General features: G+C 48.8%; 8 protein-coding genes across 8 annotated transcripts; 4 read left to right on the top strand and 4 right to left on the bottom strand.

Moving 5' to 3' along the window:
• Positions 1-1,884: 1,884 nt before the first annotated feature.
• Positions 1,885-2,999, bottom strand: YALI1_C12788g (60S ribosomal protein uL13; the record flags this gene model as incomplete). Its single annotated transcript, XM_501632.3, has 2 exons — positions 1,885-2,453; positions 2,966-2,999. 2 exons carry the CDS (start codon positions 2,997-2,999, stop codon positions 1,885-1,887), a joined length of 603 nt encoding a protein of 200 aa, XP_501632.1.
• Positions 3,000-6,312: 3,313 nt separating this feature from the next.
• YALI1_C12755g (uncharacterized protein) lies at positions 6,313-6,765 on the top strand (the record flags this gene model as incomplete). Its single annotated transcript, XM_066094214.1, has 1 exon — positions 6,313-6,765. The coding sequence occupies one exon, from the start codon at positions 6,313-6,315 to the stop codon at positions 6,763-6,765; it is 453 nt and encodes a 150-aa protein (XP_065950286.1).
• A 253-nt stretch (positions 6,766-7,018) lies between these two features.
• YALI1_C12725g (uncharacterized protein) lies at positions 7,019-9,313 on the bottom strand (the record flags this gene model as incomplete). Its single annotated transcript, XM_501630.1, has 1 exon — positions 7,019-9,313. The coding sequence occupies one exon, from the start codon at positions 9,311-9,313 to the stop codon at positions 7,019-7,021; it is 2,295 nt and encodes a 764-aa protein (XP_501630.1).
• A 2,313-nt stretch (positions 9,314-11,626) lies between these two features.
• On the bottom strand, positions 11,627-12,325 carry YALI1_C12695g (uncharacterized protein; the record flags this gene model as incomplete). The annotated part of the gene is made up of 1 exon (XM_501629.2): positions 11,627-12,325. One exon carries the CDS (start codon positions 12,323-12,325, stop codon positions 11,627-11,629), a length of 699 nt encoding a protein of 232 aa, XP_501629.1.
• Positions 12,326-12,358: 33 nt separating this feature from the next.
• YALI1_C12686g (uncharacterized protein) lies at positions 12,359-13,243 on the bottom strand (the record flags this gene model as incomplete). Its single annotated transcript, XM_068282261.1, has 4 exons — positions 12,359-12,516; positions 12,559-12,729; positions 12,829-13,006; positions 13,241-13,243. The coding sequence occupies 4 exons, from the start codon at positions 13,241-13,243 to the stop codon at positions 12,359-12,361; spliced, it is 510 nt and encodes a 169-aa protein (XP_068138362.1).
• A 372-nt stretch (positions 13,244-13,615) lies between these two features.
• Positions 13,616-14,092, top strand: YALI1_C12682g (uncharacterized protein; the record flags this gene model as incomplete). The annotated part of the gene is made up of 1 exon (XM_068282260.1): positions 13,616-14,092. The coding sequence occupies one exon, from the start codon at positions 13,616-13,618 to the stop codon at positions 14,090-14,092; it is 477 nt and encodes a 158-aa protein (XP_068138361.1).
• A 3,417-nt stretch (positions 14,093-17,509) lies between these two features.
• YALI1_C12642g (translation elongation factor EF-1 alpha) lies at positions 17,510-19,014 on the top strand (the record flags this gene model as incomplete). Its single annotated transcript, XM_501628.3, has 2 exons — positions 17,510-17,512; positions 17,635-19,014. 2 exons carry the CDS (start codon positions 17,510-17,512, stop codon positions 19,012-19,014), a joined length of 1,383 nt encoding a protein of 460 aa, XP_501628.3.
• An 888-nt stretch (positions 19,015-19,902) lies between these two features.
• YALI1_C12619g (uncharacterized protein) lies at positions 19,903-20,835 on the top strand (the record flags this gene model as incomplete). The annotated part of the gene is made up of 1 exon (XM_501627.3): positions 19,903-20,835. One exon carries the CDS (start codon positions 19,903-19,905, stop codon positions 20,833-20,835), a length of 933 nt encoding a protein of 310 aa, XP_501627.1.
• Positions 20,836-21,648: the final 813 nt, after the last annotated feature.

Genomic DNA, 21,648 nt, shown 5'->3' with positions numbered 1-21,648 from the left:
ACGTAATTTACAACACTGTGATCAAAGATTAAGGGAGGAAAAATAAAAATAAAAATAAAAATAAAAATAAATAAAAGGGATGTTGTCAACAAGAGTGGTTTTGGGTGTGATATTGGTTGTGAAATTGGGTTGCTTCAGAATCTGTGGGACAAGGACACACTTCAAGTCAGGGACATCTGTAACATCGAATTTGGACCCTCAGCCAACTTTTTGGCCACCTTTGTCCACTTTTTGGCCATCTTTTTTAACTATTACCCAAGTAACTAATGGGAGGTTTGGTTTAAGAGGATATGCAAAAACAGTGTTTCGAAATTGAGCGGTTATGAACTCTTACAACAGAGCTCATACCGCCACAAGACATCTATCTTCTGTTCGTTATCTAATTCAACCCAACTTCCAGATGAAATTCACGTCTCTGGGAGAGATGTGAACAAATGGTCATAATATGGGACATCTCCTAGATCCCCATTTCGAAGAGCTCACCTACGGTTCACTTGTTAACCGTCCGTGGCCATGTTTGTATCAAACCAAACTGGACCAGAGATTCGCGGTATAAAGAAAAGGTGGAGACATTGTTTATATTGGCGACACACCGGCTAGTCTCGTGTGTTCTCCGGCGATAGCCCTGTCTCTATCTCCTCTCTTCCACAATATGATTTCAAGTGTGTCGTTTCACCTACAATATCAGACAGAAGTTTTTCCATCTGTATAGATGGAAGAAATGCTGCTTAACAGAGCGAGACTGGCTGGGCGACTGGCCGAGCGACTGGCTGAGTGACTGGCCGAGCGACTGGCTGAGTGACTGAGTGCAGTGGAGTGTCAGTCCAACGGAATACTGAAACACCCTCCCTGTAGCCAGAGCAGAAAACGGGTCCTTTTTCCTGTCAACATGTCACATTGCAAAAGATCTGGTCATGTCTGTCTGAGATCAAGACCAGTTCCGTCACATGGGGACAATACCACAGCCAAAATATCTTTACAATCCATCGAATACAACAGATGGGGGACCCCGGAACATCTTTGGCAGCCGTATTGCTGGTGAGAATTCACACAACCTCTTTCATACACTGTGAACCATCTATTCGCCCTTAGAACGTCGCCTGAACAGCTCTGAAATGTCTTTTCAACCGTCGTTTCAACATGTACACTGCTCAAGACCTGGCCCACTTGCCAGAGCCAGCAGAATGAGATGGCCAGCTGAGCTCAATTGGTAATCCAAGATGGACAGACACATCCATGTTGGGCGGTATTCTCCATCAATCGGAGCTCAGATTCTAGTCTACAGCGACGGAGTACACCCCAGACTGAGAATCCGTCGAGTCCGACCAAAACTACTGCTGTATCTGTGCGACTTTCAGCCACCAGAGATCCACGAGCAATGCTCAACCAACTTGCCGCGGTTCCTCCTTAGTTTCATCCTCGTCGTCGGAATCGCCCTCAATGAGTCCCCGACATCAATCGAGCTCCAATGCCAGTCACTAAGCTACAAAGTGAGACCCCAGATCCAGTCCATCGTAGACTGTTGACCAACAGTCTGACGCAAGATGAGTATGATTTTTAAAAAAAATTAAAAAAATTAAAAAAAATTAAAAAACAAATTTTAAAAAACTAAAACATTTGACCTGAAATCGAATAAAAATTTATAATCGATATAAAATCGAAATACATCCTACGGGTACAAGTACTACTCACGCCAGTACAAGTACTCCTACTGCAGAAAAGCGGTTCGGGGTTCTCTTTTTTCTTGTCTATTCCCTTCTTTTTTCTCGTCTATTTCTTTTCATAAACCAGGCCTCACATACACAGTTCAAATAATCAATTTTGCATTTCGACTCTTTACAACATTATATATTACAAACAGTCAAGGGGGGGATGACGACATTTTTAGTAACCAAGAGCGGCGAGAGCCTTGGCGGCCTCGGAGTCAGCAATCTGGGCATGGGCAGCCTTGGTCTTCTTGGACAGAGCGGACTTCTTGGCGTAGTAGGCGGCAGACTTGACCTTTCGCTTCTCCTCGAGGTTGGCGACAACGTCCTGGTACTTCCAGCCAAACTCGTGGGAGACTCGGCCAACGGTGCAGTACTTTCGGCCGGGCTTGAGTCGCAGAACTCGCAGGGCCTGGGGGACCACCATTCGCTTCTTCTTGTCGTAAGGGGGAGGGATACCCTCGAAGACCTTGAGTCGCTCCAGAGCAGCCTTACCTCGGGCGGTCTTGTGGGGGATCATACCTCGAACGGCCTTGTAGAAGATTCGAGAGGGGGCTCGGAAATGGAAAGGACCGTGAGTTCGGTTGAATCGGGTGGCCTTTCGCAGGTAAGCGGCGTACTTGAGCTTGGATCGGAAAAACTCCTGGGAGATGTTAAGAGCCTCGCATCGCACAACGACAATGTTCTGGCCGTCGAGGATCTGCTTGGCAACGGTGGAGGCGAGTCGACCGAGGAGGTGTCCCTTTCCTGGGTTAGTATTGGAATAAACGGAAGCAGGAAAAGCGCTGATTTTGTTCGTTGAAGCGCTGGAGACGTTGAAGCCGTTGGTTCAACATATTTTCGATATACTGACAGCTCCAACTAACGTCATAACGCTGACTCAAACCGTCACTGACACTGACAACACAGACGCAAACACAAACACAGACAGACGCTGGCAAACACAAACACACAACACCATACGGTAAGCTCCGTTCATCGTTCAGTCTGGTGGAAAAATGTTTTCATCTTTTTTTCTCTTCCAACATCCCGAGAAACGAACCAAACCACGACAACCATCGCTAGTCACCGCCTGTCGCCGGTCCATGCTCCTCTGGTCGCCGTGTCGTTGAAAGAGGAGATCCTTCAGTGTCCTCTCTGTGCCTTCCAGCGCCCTCTTGTATCCTTCAGCGCCAATGTCGCCACCATCGTCGTCACAATATCACAAATATGTTGCAACGCATGCTGGGATCTCTCCATGGAGCCCGGTCGCTACTCACCGTCAATCACAACAACAGGTTCAAAGGTGCTCATTTTCGTAATGTTGTCGAACTTGTAAACAAATTGTGAAAAGATTCAGATTTTGATTTTACGAATCACCCGAGTCGTTTCCCGTTGGGACCAAAACCTTTTTTCGGCAACTGTATCACGTGAGAAGTGGGACTGCTTTTTTCAAGTTGGGACAAAAGTATTACTACCCTAACCTTGAAGACATAGATGTTTAAACCCCTAATTTGTATTGCCTCATTGGGATACCCACTCGTTGAGATGTGGAGAAATACAAATTAAAATAAAATTATAATGTATTTTTTTGCATAATATAATATCAAAAAAAAAAAAAAAACACAAAAATTATATTACCAAAGTTACATCACTCGTATACCTTTCACCACTCGTATACCGTTTACCACTCGTACACACCCAGATAACCACCTTCTCACTTGCACAAGTCGCACGACAATTACAGATCACGTGACACGCCCAACCGAATCACTTGCCTCACAAATGCATCCTAAGAAACGCCGAGATACGCATCTCAGAGACGAGATCATGATGTGATAAACCGCCTGTGTAATGTCACGTGATTCCCCAGCTATGCTCTATTTACCAAGAGCTCCCCCCTCCTACCAAAAAGGAGAGAAAAATCTTCCGGACATTTCAGGGCTTAGGATGGTGACTGGAAAGGAGTTTACCTGATCTGGCACGTGACCTGAAATCAGGAACCGCGACGATTACATCCAGCTCTGGAGCGCTACTCGGTACAACCCCTCTACCATGCTACTTGTACCGTTGGAACATTATTGGTGAAGTAGGAATACTTGTTTTTGGAATACCTGTACTCGTACTCGTATGTAGAACGGAGCTCCACCATACAGTAGTCTGCAGCTAAATGATTTCTTTTGTGACAAAAGTGGTATCAGCATGATCGCAAAAAGCTGCTCTTTTGCATGGTGCTATTGTCAAACACATTGGATTACTATACCCCCAGATAATCAATTAATTGTACGACATTCTGTGTTAAGGTGAAATTCATTATCGAGCCGCACGGCTGGAGGTGGGGGTTTGGGTCAGTTTTGAAACGGGTTGGAGGGGGTTGTGTCACGTGTGGAATTTATTACTAATGGATTATTAAGACTTTATCAAGTTCTGGTACAAGTCTCAATTCTGTGAAATCAATACTGGGTGAGTTACCATCATTTTCATTTAGTTAGGTGGACCAAGTGTGAGTGGTGAAGTGAGAGCAAAAGGTACACGGTGGTAGATTGAAATGGCCGTGGTGTTTCGTAGTGTAGGGCTTAGTATTTGTAATCAGACGTCTCTTGACCTTGGAGCATGGCTTGGAGCACTTCTTAGAACATAACAGTCATGAATGATCTCGCTGTCTGAACCAGTCATCTCTGAACTGTCTGTAATTCTGATTTGCCTCGACCGGCGACCTAGTACATCTCTTGTCTTGATTCGAATGCCTGAGTTAGTCATGTTTGTTCATTCAGTTCCCTTCGGTCTCTTGATCTAGATGGGGTAGGGAGTGCCTCCGGTCCCCTGAGGGGGTTACATGTTGCCATAGCACTGTCGATGTATATCTGGACATTTTACGGTAATATCTCGGTAATTTGTACGGAAGAGAATTAATTAAAAACCACCACTCGAATAACCTCGAAATTCTGAACCTATCAATCTACTTGTGATCCACTTTTTCATATTCAAGCCTCACAAAAACGGCACTTTCCTTCCATCTGCTACCTGGCAACAAAAATTGTATGTCAGCTGGCGTCACAAAATCGTTGAATAAATTTGGAGAGCGATTGAGGGCGTAAATACAACTGAAAACAGGACTTGATTCTCCCCCAACTTGTCTACATCTATACTATGGCAGAATTGAAAGTAGAACCCGGTAGAATAATACCATGTTCAAGCTGTATCCATTCTTCTAGAATCTCATTCTGGTGTGCTACCATCGGAACGTAGGTCCCTAGAAGAGACTTATAAATGGATACATTTACTATATATACAGTAAGCAATCATACTAATGATCTTCAATAACAAGTAGAAAGTACGGTATATAGTTGCACTCAATTGTTAATTCAATTCAGATGTTCCTGATCGGCATGGATCAATGGGACGGAAGGTCTAAACGATTGTCGACATACTCCATGGCAGTTTCTCTGTTGAGAGATGCAAACCATTTGTTTCAGACTATCAAGTCAGACATTTTTAGTGTACTTGTTCATACTGTACTTGCAACAATGTCCGAATATCGAGTACTTGTACTTGTACAATAGAGACAGCATGAGAACTTACATTCTTCTCTGCACCAAACCTCCCTTGGACAACCTCAATGGCCGTCGTATGTTCTTGAGACGTCATTCTCGATTCATCCTGCAATTGGTGACATCTACAAGTATCGATAATTGACTCCAGCATCTTTTTCCAGTCCCCACACTGTCTCACACTGCACTCCTACCCAATCCCGTGATACCCACGTGAACCTACTGAATGCACGCTATGTACTGTATTACTGTAGGTATGCACTGTACTCACATATTTTGTGAAACTCGTTTATCTGTCGCATATCTCGAACGACTTTTTCCTCTCCAATTCCTCCACTCTTCCGCCCTCTCCATCTCCGTATGTACATCACTGTTCCCCTCAAATACTGATATTAAATATGCAACTCTGTTTTTTTTTTTGTCCTTTCTTTTTTCTCCACACAAAAAACTCACAAAAAACTCACAAAACTCACAAAACTCACAAAACTCACAAAACTCACAAAACTCACAAAACTCACAAAACTCACAAAACTCTCACTCACAAAAAGACAAAAATTAGCGAGAAAAAAAAAACACCGCAATCTGGCCTTCACGTGACCCCAAATCTCAATCCCCTCTTCCCATTTTCCCCCGACGTCTCCCCCCCCTGCATGGGTCTGCGTCAATAGTGCGATTATTTCGCACCAAAGTTTGGCTCTGCACATTGCATGATAATATGCAGCATCACATGGTAACCACACCATCACTATCACCACAAAGCGACCAACCAGCCCGAAAAATCGCAGCACTTTTGAAACGCGCCAAAAAAGCGACAAAAACCAGCTCGCAATCAGTTCCAGACAGTCAACACATTTCCAAACAAAGCAGCTGAACCGAGACGACTACAGAATACTCAATCACTCGCACTGCTACCGTAAACAAACAGACACCTGGGGACACGAATACTTGCTACTACTCCATCGACATTGTTGCTCCATTGACACCATCGACATTTCTACACCATCAAAGTTGCGACACCATCGACTTTGACACAATTGCCACGTCATCAAATCCACTATCGCCACAAGACCACTACCATGAACTCATGCTCAAGCAGTATCAGTGAGACACCCAAAATCACCATCCTCCTGTCTTCCGGCGAACGGGTCGACTGGGCCCTGGACGACTCGTTTCTAACAACCCATAACCTCTCGGTCAAGTCCTGTGACGAGGCCACCGTCGCCCAGCTCAAACAGTGCATCGCCACCAAATGGCCCGACTTCAAAACCAACTCCCCTAGCCCAGACCCAGGCCGACTGCGGCTCATTTTCCTCGGCAAGATTCTCGAAGACACACAGACGCTGGAAAACGTCGGGTTAGGGTCGTCGTCACCCCAGACCGTGTCGTCCGTGATCCACGTGTCTGTGCGGCCAGAATCGTTTCAACTCGACACCAAAAAGACCCCCACCAACTCGTACTCGGTCCAGGCAGGAGGAGCAGTCGACGACGCACAGTCCGACTCTAGGTGCGCTTGTTGCATTGTCATGTAACGAGATTAATTTATTTATTGCGGGATAACCGTCTTGGCTGGACAAGCAGCAGCTGTCATCTCCCTGGGCTCAGGAGAACTAACCACTCAGTCTCGGAAAAGGCACACTGTAGCAATGCTAACAGCTACACCTTCGAAAGAGCTATAATACTACCCACTGTCTACAACGTACTTGCAGTGCCATGTCAGAGGCCATCAGTATCAATATAAATCACGTTAGTTACTTAATTACATGCACAGAGCCCCACGCGGGGCTACTTGGCCACCTTGGCTGGACTGTCTTGCCAGTTCTTGAACCCCCGGGTCAAATCAATGTTCTGCAGATCGCCAAGCCCGTCTGCATCGCCCCCTCGAGCCCCAGACCCTCCTTCACGCGAGGGAGAGTACTTGACTGGGCTAAAGCCCTCACCTCCCCGAACAGGCGTGCTGCTGAGCTGCATGAAGCGCCAGAACGGCGCCGGAGAAGAAGCAGGCATGAATGACGATGGAAGCTGCTGCTGGGCAGAAGGAGGCGCCAGTGACAGATTGGGAGCCGCAGGAGCAGGAGTGGCGCTCGTGGTGGGCAGAGTCGTTGCTCCAGCCACCGAGGGAGTCGTGCCAGTGCCAGACTCCGTCTTGGTGGCCGCCACACCCATGTTCACGGTACTTCTGCTAGCAGAAATGTTGCTCAGACGATCAGGAGTGAACGTCTCCTTGTACCGTGGGCTGGGAGTGAATGCAAAGTCTTCAAAGCCAACACCGCCAAACTGGTCCTTGCGAGGAGTCGACAAGGGGTTGTTGGAACCAGACGACTGCTCAGAAGGCTGTTCGGAGTTGTTGCTAGATCCTCCATGGTTACTGGAGCTGTTGCTATTGCTGGCACCCTGGCTGTTGGCAGAACTATTCTGACTCTGGCTCGAGTTTGGGTGAGCCAAATTAGGAGTCGCGCCGTCGATGCTGCCCCGGCCCTCTCGTCCAGAGCCACCTGCCAGTCCTCCAAGGCTAGGCTGTGCCGACTGCTGCGGTATGACCGGACCGGTGCCAAGACAAATCTGCTCGCCACCGGGAGGAGGAGGCGCAACCACAAACGTTGACATGCTGCCCCCTGTAACTCCCCCGACATGTCCTCCGCTAGCCCCTCCGGTTCTCTGCAGCGTAAGAGTCCCTGCAGGCCGCTTCTTCACCAGCTCGCCGCCCTTGCTCTTGCGCAGGAACTCCTCCTTATGCTCGGGGGTCACTTGCCACTTCATACCCTTGCCAGGCTCGTCGCTCCGTCTCGGCACCTTTACAAACGCCTTGTTGAGCGACAGGTTGTGCCGGATCGAGTTCTGCCACCCGGTGCGCGAGTGCCGGTAAAACGAGTAGTGTTTGCTGATCCACTCGTAGATCTCTGCCAATGTCATCATGTGCTCTTCGCCGGACAGAATTGCCTTGGTGATCATCGTCGCATACGAGTACGGCGGCTTAATGTCTTTTGCGTCGTCCAGAGATAGATCATAGTCGGTGTAGTGGTTGGTGTGGTTGCGGATCTGCGGCCGCGAGATCAACGCCACACCACGGGGATACGACGAGGACGTCATGTTGCCTGAAGGAAGGGGTAGCGGTTGCTGTTGCTGTTGCTGTGGCAACTGCGTCTGTAAGTGCGGTGCTTGTTGTGGCTGCTGTGGCTGAGCGTGTGCAACATGGGGGCTATGGTGGCCCCCATGGTCAACCCCACTATACACAGAGAAGACGGACTTGCCGCGCGAGGGAGACACCCGGTCCGCCAGTGATGTGAAGCTGTGGTTGAAGTCGTCCATGGACATATGCGACGCCATGGAAATGTCAGAGATGTCGGTGAGCGAGTTCATATGACCAATCTGGTGGTGTGTAGGAGTCATCTGAGGATGAGGCAAAGAAGTCATGTGGTTGGAAGACGTATCTGCCACATGGCCCTGCTGCTGTTGCTGCTGCTGCTCTGCCTCCTCGACCCACACTCCGCTGAGTTCCACCTTTTGACCAGGCAGCACAAACATCATCTGCACGCCGCCAATATCAACGACGGAGCCCGAGCGTAGGGCCACGTGTCCCTCCTTGTACACCACGCGGTCCACCTTGACTCCGTTTCGTCCCCGAACCCACAGCTGCCACTGTTGGGCCTCGGAGTTGTATTCGATGGAGGCGTGTTTCCGGGAGACCACCTTGGCCGGGCCCAGATCAATATCCACCTCCTGCTGCTCCGAAGACCGGCCGATGATCACGTGCAGCTTCTGCACAAAATACGTCCAGTTCTGGCCAGCCAACTTGGCGTACGCCTGCACCTCGAACGACGGGGTCTTGTGGTTGGCGTAGTCATGGGCCACCTGCAGGTTTGGGGGGCAGGTGAGCGACGAGATCACCTGGTTGGTCACATGGTCGGGGTATGAGGCTACGGCGCCTCCATTCTGGGTCTGTGACGATGGTGCTCCGGAGTGGTTGTTTTCCTCCACAATCGTCAGTTGCGGTTCCATCTGGGTCGCTCCAATGCGACGCTTCTTGAGGACTGGCTCCTTCATTTCAAACTCGTTAGCCAGTGGTTGCATGAGGGCCATTGTGTGATGAGATGTCTGTGTTGATCTCAGTGGATGTGGTACTTGTAGTGTGTGTCGGTGATACTGCTACTTGCACTGCTGGATGCAAATGTCCCTAAGAAAGTGTTATAAAGACGGTAATCGCACTGCCGTATATATCGAATGTCGCTGCTCGCTTTCGTCTGTAACAATCCTCTACCCTATGGTGAAATAGACGGCTAGTGACACTCAATGGGGGAGTCAAAAGATGTCGAAAAAAGCCTGCAAAAAAGCCTGCAAAAAACCTGCAAAAAACCTGCAAAAAACCTGAAAAAAACCTGCAAAAGAGCCGAAACAAATCTCTGTGAATGGCAACCTGCTTCGGTATCGCTTCTGTGCAAGTGTCTTTGTGTAAGAGCCGCGGTTTGGGTAACTGGTCGGTTATGAGAGAGTTGTGGTATAGACGGAGAGTGCAACCTCTACTATTGTTTTGATTTTCCATAATCGGTCAACCTTAAAGCTCTCCGTCATGTGAGGGCCGTTGCCATAGTAACGCTGTGGAACAAGTGGGCAGCTCAAAAGAGCGGCACAAAATTGCCGAAAATTGCGGAAATATCGAAAAATTAGGTAAAATCGAGATTCGTATCTCTCGCATTTTTCCACATTTATATGTTGCTTAGTCATCGAATAATCCCCTTTTCACCTCCACCTCAAAATAACCAATGTAACCTAAACAGTCCCACACTAAAAAAACGCCCTTTGAAGAATGCAACAACGTCTCTACGACGATAGAGACCCGATACAGTTGCTGAAACTAGCTTGAATGACTCAGCATTACCATAGCAACCTTCTGTCAAAATCTCAGCCTCACGTGACCTCTCCTCATCGAGCATGACTAACCCCCATCTAACTTAGGCGTTGCTGGGCAACTCTGGACATCGCGTAAAACGCGCCCCCCCCAAACCCACGCGTGACACGTGTACGTGACGTGCATCTATCGTGTGTGTGTGTGTGTGTGTATGTATGTGTGTATCACGTGATCTGTCTCCTCCGATCCCGTAAGCAAACGGAGCAACCTTGCTTTGTTGATCCGGACCGCCTTTCTCCCCGCAGTCGGAGTCTCTTGGACCCGATTTGGGACATGTAAACACCCAGGGTTTCTGGGAAGATGGTCACGTGACCGACGGGGAGTTTGGGGTAGATCTGAGTCAATTGCAATTGAGCCTTTTGGAGCGTAATAATTGGGGGAAGTTGGTCATTTGCGGTGTGCAGGCATGGTTCACGTGGTTGTATGGTTGTGCATGATGGTGGGAATATGATGGACCAATTGTACAAGATTTTGTATGGTCCGGGTTTGATAAAATGACATGGGGTAGTCAATTGAGGTGATTATTATCAGATGACCAAGTGCTTTTGTCGATATCTATTTATGGACAGATGTTTTGATGTCTTGAGTCTGGCACTAACTCGTAGTGAGAAGTCGACTGTATTGGAGGTGTGTGGATTGGCATTTTTTATTGAAGGAGTTGGAGGTGAGTAAAAGAAGATTGTTTCGGCTATAAAATCTTGGTTTTATTTGTTTCTTTACATGTAATTACGTCACTACAGGTGCTGTACGGTAGATGTTGATATTGATGATGTTAGACAAGTGCATGAGGCAATAGTCATAAAACGTTGTGTACGGTATATTTTGCAGATAGGAGTGTATATTCGGTTTCTCCTGAAAAGGGGGATTCTTTTAGTACTATTTTTGTCTGTTTATCTTCATTGTTTCGCTTGTGATCGGCAACTCTCTGATCCAGAATAATTCCAGGACTGGTGCCTTCTTGTACTAGCACTAGTGTGATAAAACACAACTGGTAATACGGTAAAGCTGGAATATTACATTTAAATGATAACTACAATGTTCAATAACAGGACTGGGCCTGGAGCTACAAGTAGTGTCCTATCTAGTGCTAGCTATGTTAGGATGACAGTATGTCAAGTAGAGCGCTAGGGGCTACTTCTAGAGGTAATACAACAACCATAAGCTGATTAAATTATCCTTCTGGTGACGTTGTTCATTTCCCGGCCGCAATAGCTTTAATAATGAGAATGTAGCGGCGTTCCGCAGTTGTTTCTAGACTGAAAGTCTTCATCCATATGACAGGCCTATAAGGCTAACGGAGAGGTCGGAAGATGATATCCACTTTCGTCATTCAGTCTCAAATTAACGATTTCCAACTTCATTCACTTGTACCTGGAAGTTGTCTGCCTAAACATGCACATGTCATAGTATCTACGAGTACATTCTCAGCAACACTCCGATTGGTCCTTCAAATGTTAGCATATTCTATTCCATCCTATACATCTACTCTACAACGGCAGTCTGCGACTCTTGACGACTCTAAAGGGAGCCATGACGATTCTGAGGACCACCACCCACAACAAGAGAACCACTCTCTTAACTCTCTCTCCAAGTCGCCCTCCATCAAACTGCAACTTTCCTCCCTTGCCCAGCTGGCTACTAACGAGTCCCACAATGGTTGCCACAACAACAATGAAGACGAAAATCGTCACGGGTTGCATGCTCTGTTCCTGGTTAGACACTGCGCACGCATGGGGGGTCTTGACCTCAAAGAAATACGCACAGTCGGATAATTGGCCCACCAGCGTTGGAGACATGACGTGGTGGGTCATTTCGTGGTCGCATTTGAAGCTGACCAAGGCGCTTTTGCGCAGCTCGGTCATTTTCCCCGCTGGGTCTCTGCAGAAACTGCCTCCGTGGTACTCCAGAACGAGTTCTCGGCCGCGGAAAAACGGATGTGTGTCAGATTTGCCGAGTGAGTACGTCTGGCCGGTCACTGAGTCTGTGTAGCTAGCGCTGGCCGAGTTTTGGGCCTCGTGGTCGGTTTCGAGATCGGTGTATTGTGTGTCTGAAGACGTCAGAGGGCCACAGAAACTTATGCTGAAGTTGAAGCCGTAGTCTAGGCCGGGAACAGACCAATCATGGTGCAGCAGCGGCGACAGGTCGAAAAAGTTGCCGGTTTTGGGGGAAGTTGTGGTGCAGATCATTGCAAAGTCGTTGGCTGAGTGTCCAGCTGTTGATTAATTGATGGCGTAGTTGTAGATTAGACGAGACGCGAAGAACAGCTGTCGGTTGGGCTTCTGACTTTCTAGCTGTTGAACAGCACCTGGACTGTTGATTGGGCCTTGGTCTGTGGTGAGAATGAACTCTGGCTGGATTCGCGTAGTACGTTCGTTAGCTTGATCTGGGACCTACCACTTCAAAATGAGTCAATCAAGACGTAGAATGTCAGATGAGATTGTGAGATGAAACTGAGATTGCAGAACTGAAACTGAGATTGTCGTTGTTGGTCTCAGAACTGTAGCTTGAGCTGCACTGATGTCAAAATGTATCGTCCAAAGCAACTGGGTCGCAATTGGGGCTGGGTGTCTGTGTAACGAACGCTTGAACGCTATTCAGTGTCGCTGATTCGTTTGTGTCGCTGATCCGTTTGTGCCACTTCCGATCCGATCTGCTTGACGGGGTTTGTCACGGTCTTTCCGCTGTCAACGATTCGCCGTACAAGTGTTAATTTCGCTTAAGGCTTGGCGTCCGAAAGTCGGCTCTTGTGCGCCGTGAGCTGCGGTTGGCGTCTGGGTTATTCGGCGTTCGGCTGGGCTGGGCTGCGATCGGCTGTTGGAGTCACGTGAGCTATTCAGTTTGCGGTCGGTCACGTGGTCTATGTCCTCCTAGGCGGTGCACTCGATTTCGTCTTTGTGGGTGTCGTTGTATCGGTCGTTGTTGGTCGACGTTTGACATGTTGGAGAAAATTAAGTTTGATTTCTGGGAGGTGGGCGGGGAGCTGGAGTGGGTTCGGGGGAGGCTCTGGAGGTGCAGTCTGGGGAGATTTTGGTTTGGGAGGATTTTGAGCGATATTCTGAGCAGTTTGGTTGTTTTCTCGAGCCATTTGGGCTAGTATTGACCATTTTGGCGTGGTTAGGGAAAGACCCAAGGACGAGTACGAGTTGGGTACGACTGCCAGTACATCTATGTACTGAACGGTTTGTGCTGAACGGTATGTGCTGTATGTAGAAAAGGACTTAATCAGAGATGTGATTAAATGTGATGAAAGACGAAACCATGAGTTGAGAGATAGATTGTATTCGGCATGGCATTGGGGTTGATCTGTGCCTGTTAAAGGTACCAGATAGTTGAGGTATTGCAATCGGCTCTCTGTTTGAAGACACTTTTCCAACTCGTCGATCTTGCTAGGTTGGAGACGGAGACTCTCGGTCTCAGCGCTGACTGATTGGTGACTGGGTGCCTGTCCGCCATGTCAGCAGCGAGTGGAATCTTTGATGCGATACTGTGCTGTGCCGTGGCGGGACCTCGTAGCTTTCAGTCTGGGTTCGTCAATGCTCTCACTTGGTAGCTGGGCTTCATTGCCTGTGTGCGTCTCTGTCACTGGTAGGGTGAGAACCAGAAGTCTACAGCAATGTGACATTGCTGTATGGTCACTACCTCCATCAACGTCACTGAACCTCCACGTTTTCCTGATTGCAATCTCCACATTAGTTCGATTGAAGGATAGAGACAGTACAAGTACTTGTACCTCCGTACCCCACTCCACCAGCAGGTTCGTGATTGTGGAGACTTTGCCATTCTCTGCTGCAAGTACTGTACCTCTGATATTGACATCATTAGGATGTAGTCTCGAGCTTTGTCATGAATGGTGGACATGTAGCATCTGGAGAACCACCCAGCTCCATCGTAGCTATGAGACAGTTGCAGATATTACTGAGAACGAGGAAACGCAGCAAAGACAAGTCCATTGAGTGGCAATTTCAGTATCGAAGGATTAATCAAAATGTCAATATAGGTGTTCTGTATCCAGTGTTTGGTGTGTGACAGCACGAGAAGAACCAGGGCGTTGTCAATGGAAAGCCGATAGCGACTTCGGTACCTGACTATCCCTTGAGATAATCCTCGGAGGTACTGCACCTACTGTACTTGCAGCACTTGTACTCGTCACGGACTAGGCTGATGTAGGCTGACCTACTGTAGACTGATCTAGACATCGGGGATTGATCTAGACGTCGGGGATTGGTCTAGACATCTGGGATTGGTCTAGACATCTGTGATTGACCTATACATTGGTTGGACACACTCTGTCAAGACGCGAACGATGAACCTCACGATTCGAACATGGTGTTATGTCTCTGTCGTCGGCAAATGGACTATGTGTTTTGTGGGAATCGAACCGGCGGGGTTGAACCCGAGAGAGATGGACTCCAGGACAAGGTACTTGCTGAGGACGAATCAGACAGCACTAGTAGACAACTCATCGCTGCAGCATCTACAATGTGAGACACTTTTCTTGTTGCGGGGTCTGCTAGTGTGTAACTGCTCCATCTCCTGAATTGATATTTACCACGTTTCGTCCATGATTCAACAACATGAACCTTCTCCGTGCCTCTATACGAGGCCCACTTTGCCGTTACAATATGATGCATATCGCCGCAACCATTTTTTTTTTTTTCATAATCTAATTTGCCACGTGCAAACTAAACCTTGCATCCAACTCAATTGTTGCCCTAACCCGAAAGGTCCACCATCTACCCTAGCCCCTGGTGCTGGAAATACGACGGTGAGTCAGAGGATGGGGCTGAGATGGAGGCAAAAGACGCAATGTCGACTCACCCACAGCCTGTTTTCTGGGTTGGGTGGGGCGGATAGAAGGTTCGATCTCTCGGGAGGCGGGGTTAGGTGGAACTCGGCGTAGAATGAGAAGGAGACAAGACAGAGGAAAACGGACGACACCAGCGTGTTCGCACGAGCGAGGGCATTCTCACGGTGCCAACGGCGTGCTTGTACGACCAAAATCCGCCGAACTAGTTACCCACGAAAGACTGAAACTTGTCCAAAGTCTGATCTAAGACCCCAGCGTTGGTCCAGAATTATGGGCGGCGGAGATGCGGCAAATGAGTCACCAAAAAGGATTTCCGAAGGTACCAAACAGACCCCCGGACGACGGCAGACGACCCCGGACAGCCGATAGTTGCGACCACTGCCCAAAATAGACCATTTTTTTTCTGCATAGACCTTTCCGTAGGCATTGCTGCAAGCCCAAGTAGGCGATAAGTAAAGTAGGTTCAATAGTGGAGGTACCCATGAGGTCAACAATTGTACAAGCGGTGGTTGAGCAGAAGCGAATGGAAGGTCATCGATGGAGTCGTTACGACATGGATGACGAGAGCTACAGAGTGGTTTTACGAGAGTCCACCTTTGTCGGGAGTCCACTGTGTTTCAGGCACCAATTCAGATGGACCACGAAGCTCCATCAAGCTCGACGAAACCACCATTAATAGCCCACTATCAAGGTCAGTGGTCACGGTCACATGATCACTGGGTCATACGATCGTCCGATCACGTGATCACACAGCCACATGATCACACGTCCCTACAGCTCTTCAGTTGCGCATCACTCAGGCAATTATGACAGAAACAGAGCCTATCGTCCTGTATGTATTGGTGCAGCATCTCCGGCATGGTGAAAAAATATCAACAACGGCTAAGCGGATACGGGTTGTGAGATGAGATGAACAGAAAAACAGTCGGATGGCTTTTGGGGTCACATGGCTTTTTGGGGTCAGATGAGACAAGTAGCAACCCGTGAGAGACTGGCGGGGGTGTTACGTTGCACTCATAACGGTTGTCCGTACTGCATCGTACGGATGTACGGTATCTATAGTTACATCACCATACTTTGTAGCACGATGGTCACGCCAACACAACGAAAGCAATCGGATCAACCCCAATGTCTGAAAGCCGATTCGCCTCTCTTCGCCTCTTTTCCTGCTTGCAGCGTCTCTGGTGTCCACTTTTAGATTCTATCGTGAGTTGGTTGGTGTGCGGTGGTCAAATGAGCCAAATTTAGGTCGTTTAGATCAGCCCAGCCAGAGAGCAAGAGCGGACCCAACTGGACAAGTAGCGGTCCGATCGGCCAAAAAAAACACATCTTCTGACTCGCCTCAACAGGACGAGAATTTTGGTACCATAAAATCCACATAAAGCCCGCTCTTCACCTCTCGACAGGGCCCGTCCATCCAACCTTCCTCTTGACTACTGACTTTTGCTCTTATCGCAGGAAAAAGTTTACCTTTGACGACAGGCACATTTACAGTGCAGCGGTGGGAAAATCTGTGCCAAAAAACAAAATCTGTGATAAAAAAAATCTGTGCAAAAATCTGTAAAAAGTCTCTACAAGTAGTCTTGTAAAAACATTCCCCACAGTAACCATCTATATTGCAAAACAATACGACTGCAATTGGGGATTGTTGCTCGTATCGCACCCGTACCGTGCCACCGTAACACCCCCCAGACACCAATCACTACGACCGATCCAACTCCACGTTTCTGCTACCCAGTCTGCTGGCCGGCTTGGCTTTGCGTTTCGCTCCCACACTACACCGTAATACCACGTCACTCTCATTGCAGGTTACCCTGCCCGTAGTCGCTCGATCCACCTCCTCCTTCTCTCGTGTGTGCAGCAAAGAGGCAGAGATGGAGCCCGTATGGTGAGCCGTAGAGTGGAGCGAGGGGCGATCTTACAACGGCTGTCGGCGGATATAAACGGTATTTTCACAATTGCACCCCAGCCAGACCGATAGCCGGCCGCAATCCGCCACCCACAACCGTCTACCTCCCACAGAACCCCGTCACTTCCACCCTTTTCCACCAGATCATATGTCCCAACTTGCCAAATTAAAACCGTGCGAATTTTCAAAATAAACTTTGGCAAAGAGGCTGCAAAGGAGGGGCTGGTGAGGGCGTCTGGAAGTCGACCAGAGACCGGGTTGGCGGCGTATTTGTGTCCCAAAAAACAGCCCCAATTGCCCCAATTGACCCCAAATTGACCCAGTAGCGGGCCCAACCCCGGCGAGAGCCCCCTTCACCCCACATATCAAACCTCCCCCGGTTCCCACACTTGCCGTTAAGGGCGTAGGGTACTGCAGTCTGGAATCTACGCTTGTTCAGACTTTGTACTAGTTTCTTTGTCTGGCCATCCGGGTAACCCATGCCGGACGCAAAATAGACTACTGAAAATTTTTTTGCTTTGTGGTTGGGACTTTAGCCAAGGGTATAAAAGACCACCGTCCCCGAATTACCTTTCCTCTTCTTTTCTCTCTCTCCTTGTCAACTCACACCCGAAATCGTTAAGCATTTCCTTCTGAGTATAAGAATCATTCAAAATGGTGAGTTTCAGAGGCAGCAGCAATTGCCACGGGCTTTGAGCACACGGCCGGGTGTGGTCCCATTCCCATCGACACAAGACGCCACGTCATCCGACCAGCACTTTTTGCAGTACTAACCGCAGGGAAAGGAAAAGACTCACGTTAACCTCGTTGTCATCGGTCACGTCGATGCCGGTAAGTCCACCACCACTGGTCACCTTATCTACAAGTGCGGTGGTATCGATAAGCGAACCATCGAGAAGTTCGAGAAGGAGGCCGACGAGCTTGGAAAGGGTTCTTTCAAGTACGCTTGGGTTCTTGACAAGCTTAAGGCTGAGCGAGAGCGAGGTATCACCATTGATATTGCTCTCTGGAAGTTCCAGACCCCTAAGTACTACGTCACCGTTATTGATGCTCCCGGTCACCGAGATTTCATCAAGAACATGATCACCGGTACCTCCCAGGCCGACTGTGCCATCCTCATCATTGCTGGTGGTGTTGGTGAGTTCGAGGCTGGTATCTCCAAGGACGGTCAGACCCGAGAGCACGCTCTGCTCGCTTTCACCCTCGGTGTCAAGCAGCTGATTGTTGCCATCAACAAGATGGACTCCGTCAAGTGGTCTCAGGATCGATACAACGAGATCTGCAAGGAGACCGCCAACTTCGTCAAGAAGGTTGGTTACAACCCTAAGTCTGTCCCCTTTGTCCCTATTTCCGGATGGAACGGTGACAACATGATTGAGGCCTCCACCAACTGTGACTGGTACAAGGGCTGGACCAAGGAGACCAAGGCCGGTGAGGTCAAGGGTAAGACCCTCCTTGAGGCCATTGACGCCATTGAGCCCCCCGTGCGACCCTCCGACAAGCCCCTCCGACTTCCTCTCCAGGATGTCTACAAGATCGGTGGTATCGGCACAGTGCCCGTTGGCCGAGTCGAGACCGGTGTTATCAAGGCCGGTATGGTTGTTACCTTCGCTCCCGCCAACGTGACCACTGAGGTCAAGTCTGTCGAGATGCACCACGAGATCCTCCCCGACGGAGGTTTCCCCGGTGACAACGTTGGCTTCAACGTCAAGAACGTTTCCGTCAAGGATATCCGACGAGGTAACGTTGCCGGTGACTCCAAGAACGACCCCCCTAATGGCTGCGACTCTTTCAACGCTCAGGTCATTGTTCTTAACCACCCCGGTCAGATCGGTGCTGGTTACGCTCCCGTTCTTGATTGCCACACTGCCCACATTGCCTGCAAGTTCGACACCCTGATCGAGAAGATCGACCGACGAACCGGTAAGAAGATGGAGGACTCCCCCAAGTTCATCAAGTCTGGTGATGCCGCCATTGTCAAGATGGTCCCCTCCAAGCCCATGTGTGTTGAGGCCTTCACTGAGTACCCCCCTCTTGGTCGATTCGCCGTCCGAGACATGCGACAGACCGTTGCTGTCGGTGTCATCAAGTCCGTCGAGAAGTCCGACAAGGCTGGTGGAAAGGTCACCAAGGCTGCCCAGAAGGCTGCCAAGAAATAAGCTGCTTGTACCTAGTGCAACCCCAGTTTGTTAAAAATTAGTAGTCAAAAACTTCTGAGTTAGAAATTTGTGAGTGTAGTGAGATTGTAGAGTATCATGTGTGTCCGTAAGTGAAGTGTTATTGACTCTTAGTTAGTTTATCTAGTACTCGTTTAGTTGACACTGATCTAGTATTTTACGAGGCGTATGACTTTAGCCAAGTGTTGTACTTAGTCTTCTCTCCAAACATGAGAGGGCTCTGTCACTCAGTCGGCCTATGGGTGAGATGGCTTGGTGAGATCTTTCGATAGTCTCGTCAAGATGGTAGGATGATGGGGGAATACATTACTGCTCTCGTCAAGGAAACCACAATCAGATCACACCATCCTCCATGGTATCCGATGACTCTCTTCTCCACAGTCACCTCCACAGTCGCCCCGACAGTCGCCCCGACAGTCGCCTCCACAGTCACCTCCACGGTCTCCGCTCCAATAATTCCCGGCCAACGAATCATACGCGAGTCTCCTCGACTCCGTTAGCGCCCCGGTCGTTTGGAGCGACGCTAGACCGACACTAAAACAATGCCACGCTGTAGTAGCTATGGTTGGCTCACAGACAAGTGGGTGTTGCGATTGATGAAGTTTCAACGCAGCCATTGATTCTTGCATGGATTCGGTATCATACAACTACAATCTTGTGCCATGTCTCAATGGTATTACCAAGTGCTTGTGCATTGTTACCGTCTCTCTATCTTCTCCCTGATTCACATCCACCACATGTTGGGCACTAAACTAGCCGGCCATGTGTCGGCATGGTACTGCATCCGCTCGCCAGTGGCTATATAGCTACCGGTACCGGTGCTAGACGAGCTATCGTCTTCATCTCCCCGTCAGGTTCAAACCCGTTTCCATGTCGCTCACTACCTCCACAATCACCCTCAACGACGGCCGGGCCATGCCTGCTCTGGGTCTCGGCACCTTCCAAAATGACGCCTGCGAGCAGGTTGTGTACGACGCCATCAAGGCTGGCTACAGACACATTGACACTGCCTTCATCTACCGAACCGAAGAGGCCGTTGGCAATGCGGTTGAGCGGGCCATTTCCGATGGTATCGTCGCCCGGTCCGACCTCTGGATCACCACCAAGGTGTGGCCCACCTACCACGACCGAGTTCCCCAGAGTGTGGACAAGTCTCTTGCTCTCCTCAAGACTGACTACATCGACCTTCTTCTGGTCCACTGGCCCGTTGCTCTCAATGGCGACCCCAACGACGACTACTCCTTCCTGCCCAAGCGAGAAGATGGCGAAATCGACATCACCGAGGGCGATGATTGGATCTCCTTCTACAAGCAGCTGGAGACCGAGCAGAAGACTGGCCGAGTCAAGTCCATTGGCGTGTCCAACGTCTCGTCCGTCTACCTGGAGCGGCTTCTGGAACACGCTTCTGTCATTCCGGCTGTCAACCAGTTTGAAAACCACCCTCTGCTGCCCCAGAAGGACCAGATTGAAGCCAACCTCAAGCAGGGCATCCAGATCACGGCCTATTCTCCCTTGGGATCTGGTCAGGGAGTCATCAATCTGCACGAGAACCCCACCATTGTCGAGCTCGCTGAGAAATACAACACCTCCACTGCCTCCATTCTCATCAACTGGCACATTTGCCAGGGCCGATCTGTGATCCCCAAGACGGCCAACAGTCTGCGAGTAGTTTCCAATGCTGTCAAAGTGGAAATTTCTGCCCAAGATCTCGCCAAGATCGACGCCATTTCTGCCGAACACGGAACCCACAGAACCGTGCCTTTCCATCTCTTCAAGAAGGACTGTCTTGGATACCCTGTGTAGTTGATATAGAAACGCCATGTCGATGTCGAACTAGTCATAGGAGTACACGAGCAAAATTGGTACAAGCAACCATCAGAGACGATTGGAGTCAGCATAGATCAGTAATTCAGGAATTATCGTAGACGTAGAAAAGCATTGAGAGACATTTGGAGAGCTGCTGGAAGCCCTGAGTACCAAATGAGAGTTGGAAACCAATAGTGAGTTGTGCGTCTTGCGAGGTCATGAGAAGTCTAGACGCGAAAAGATCCGTTTGTTTAACTGCTACGGAAGCATTGAAGATCATGGCAAGTACAAAACGGCCAAGTTTGTAGAGTAGCGTCAGTGGCAACAGTGCGATATCTTTTACCGCATTAGGTCACTGTAAGCTACCACTATACCTATGTCCAGTCCAAATATAATCCGTTTGGAGTGGCAATGAAGTCGTCAGGTGTAACCAGAATTCACATACACAATCATCCAATGCTCTGTGACTACCAGTATGTACACTAATGAAGTAGTTTGGTTGACACTTGGACGGGTTCTAAGCAGTGGTCACCATCATTTGCCACCATCAACACGTGCACGACATACGACTGTTGCATTACATCACTGTCTCACCTCTGAGGTATATTTTTTTTTTTTTTTTTCTGCATATACATTCATTTAATTATAACTTTGCCGTGAAAGAATAACCTTTGAAATGAATGTACGCTTACACGAATATTACTAATTAAACACGTTTAGTGTCATGGTCCAACTTGGCACGTACCTATTTCCAGTAAAAAAATCATAAAAAAACCTGGTTCAGTCCGTGTTGTATGTTGGTCCACATAG

This window comes from Yarrowia lipolytica, chromosome 1C (assembly GCF_001761485.1).
Source record: "Yarrowia lipolytica chromosome 1C, complete sequence".
NCBI lineage: Eukaryota > Fungi > Ascomycota > Dipodascomycetes > Dipodascales > Yarrowia > Yarrowia lipolytica.
The sequence above is the reverse complement of the archived record's forward strand: the minus strand, read 5'-3'. Positions and strand labels throughout refer to the sequence as shown.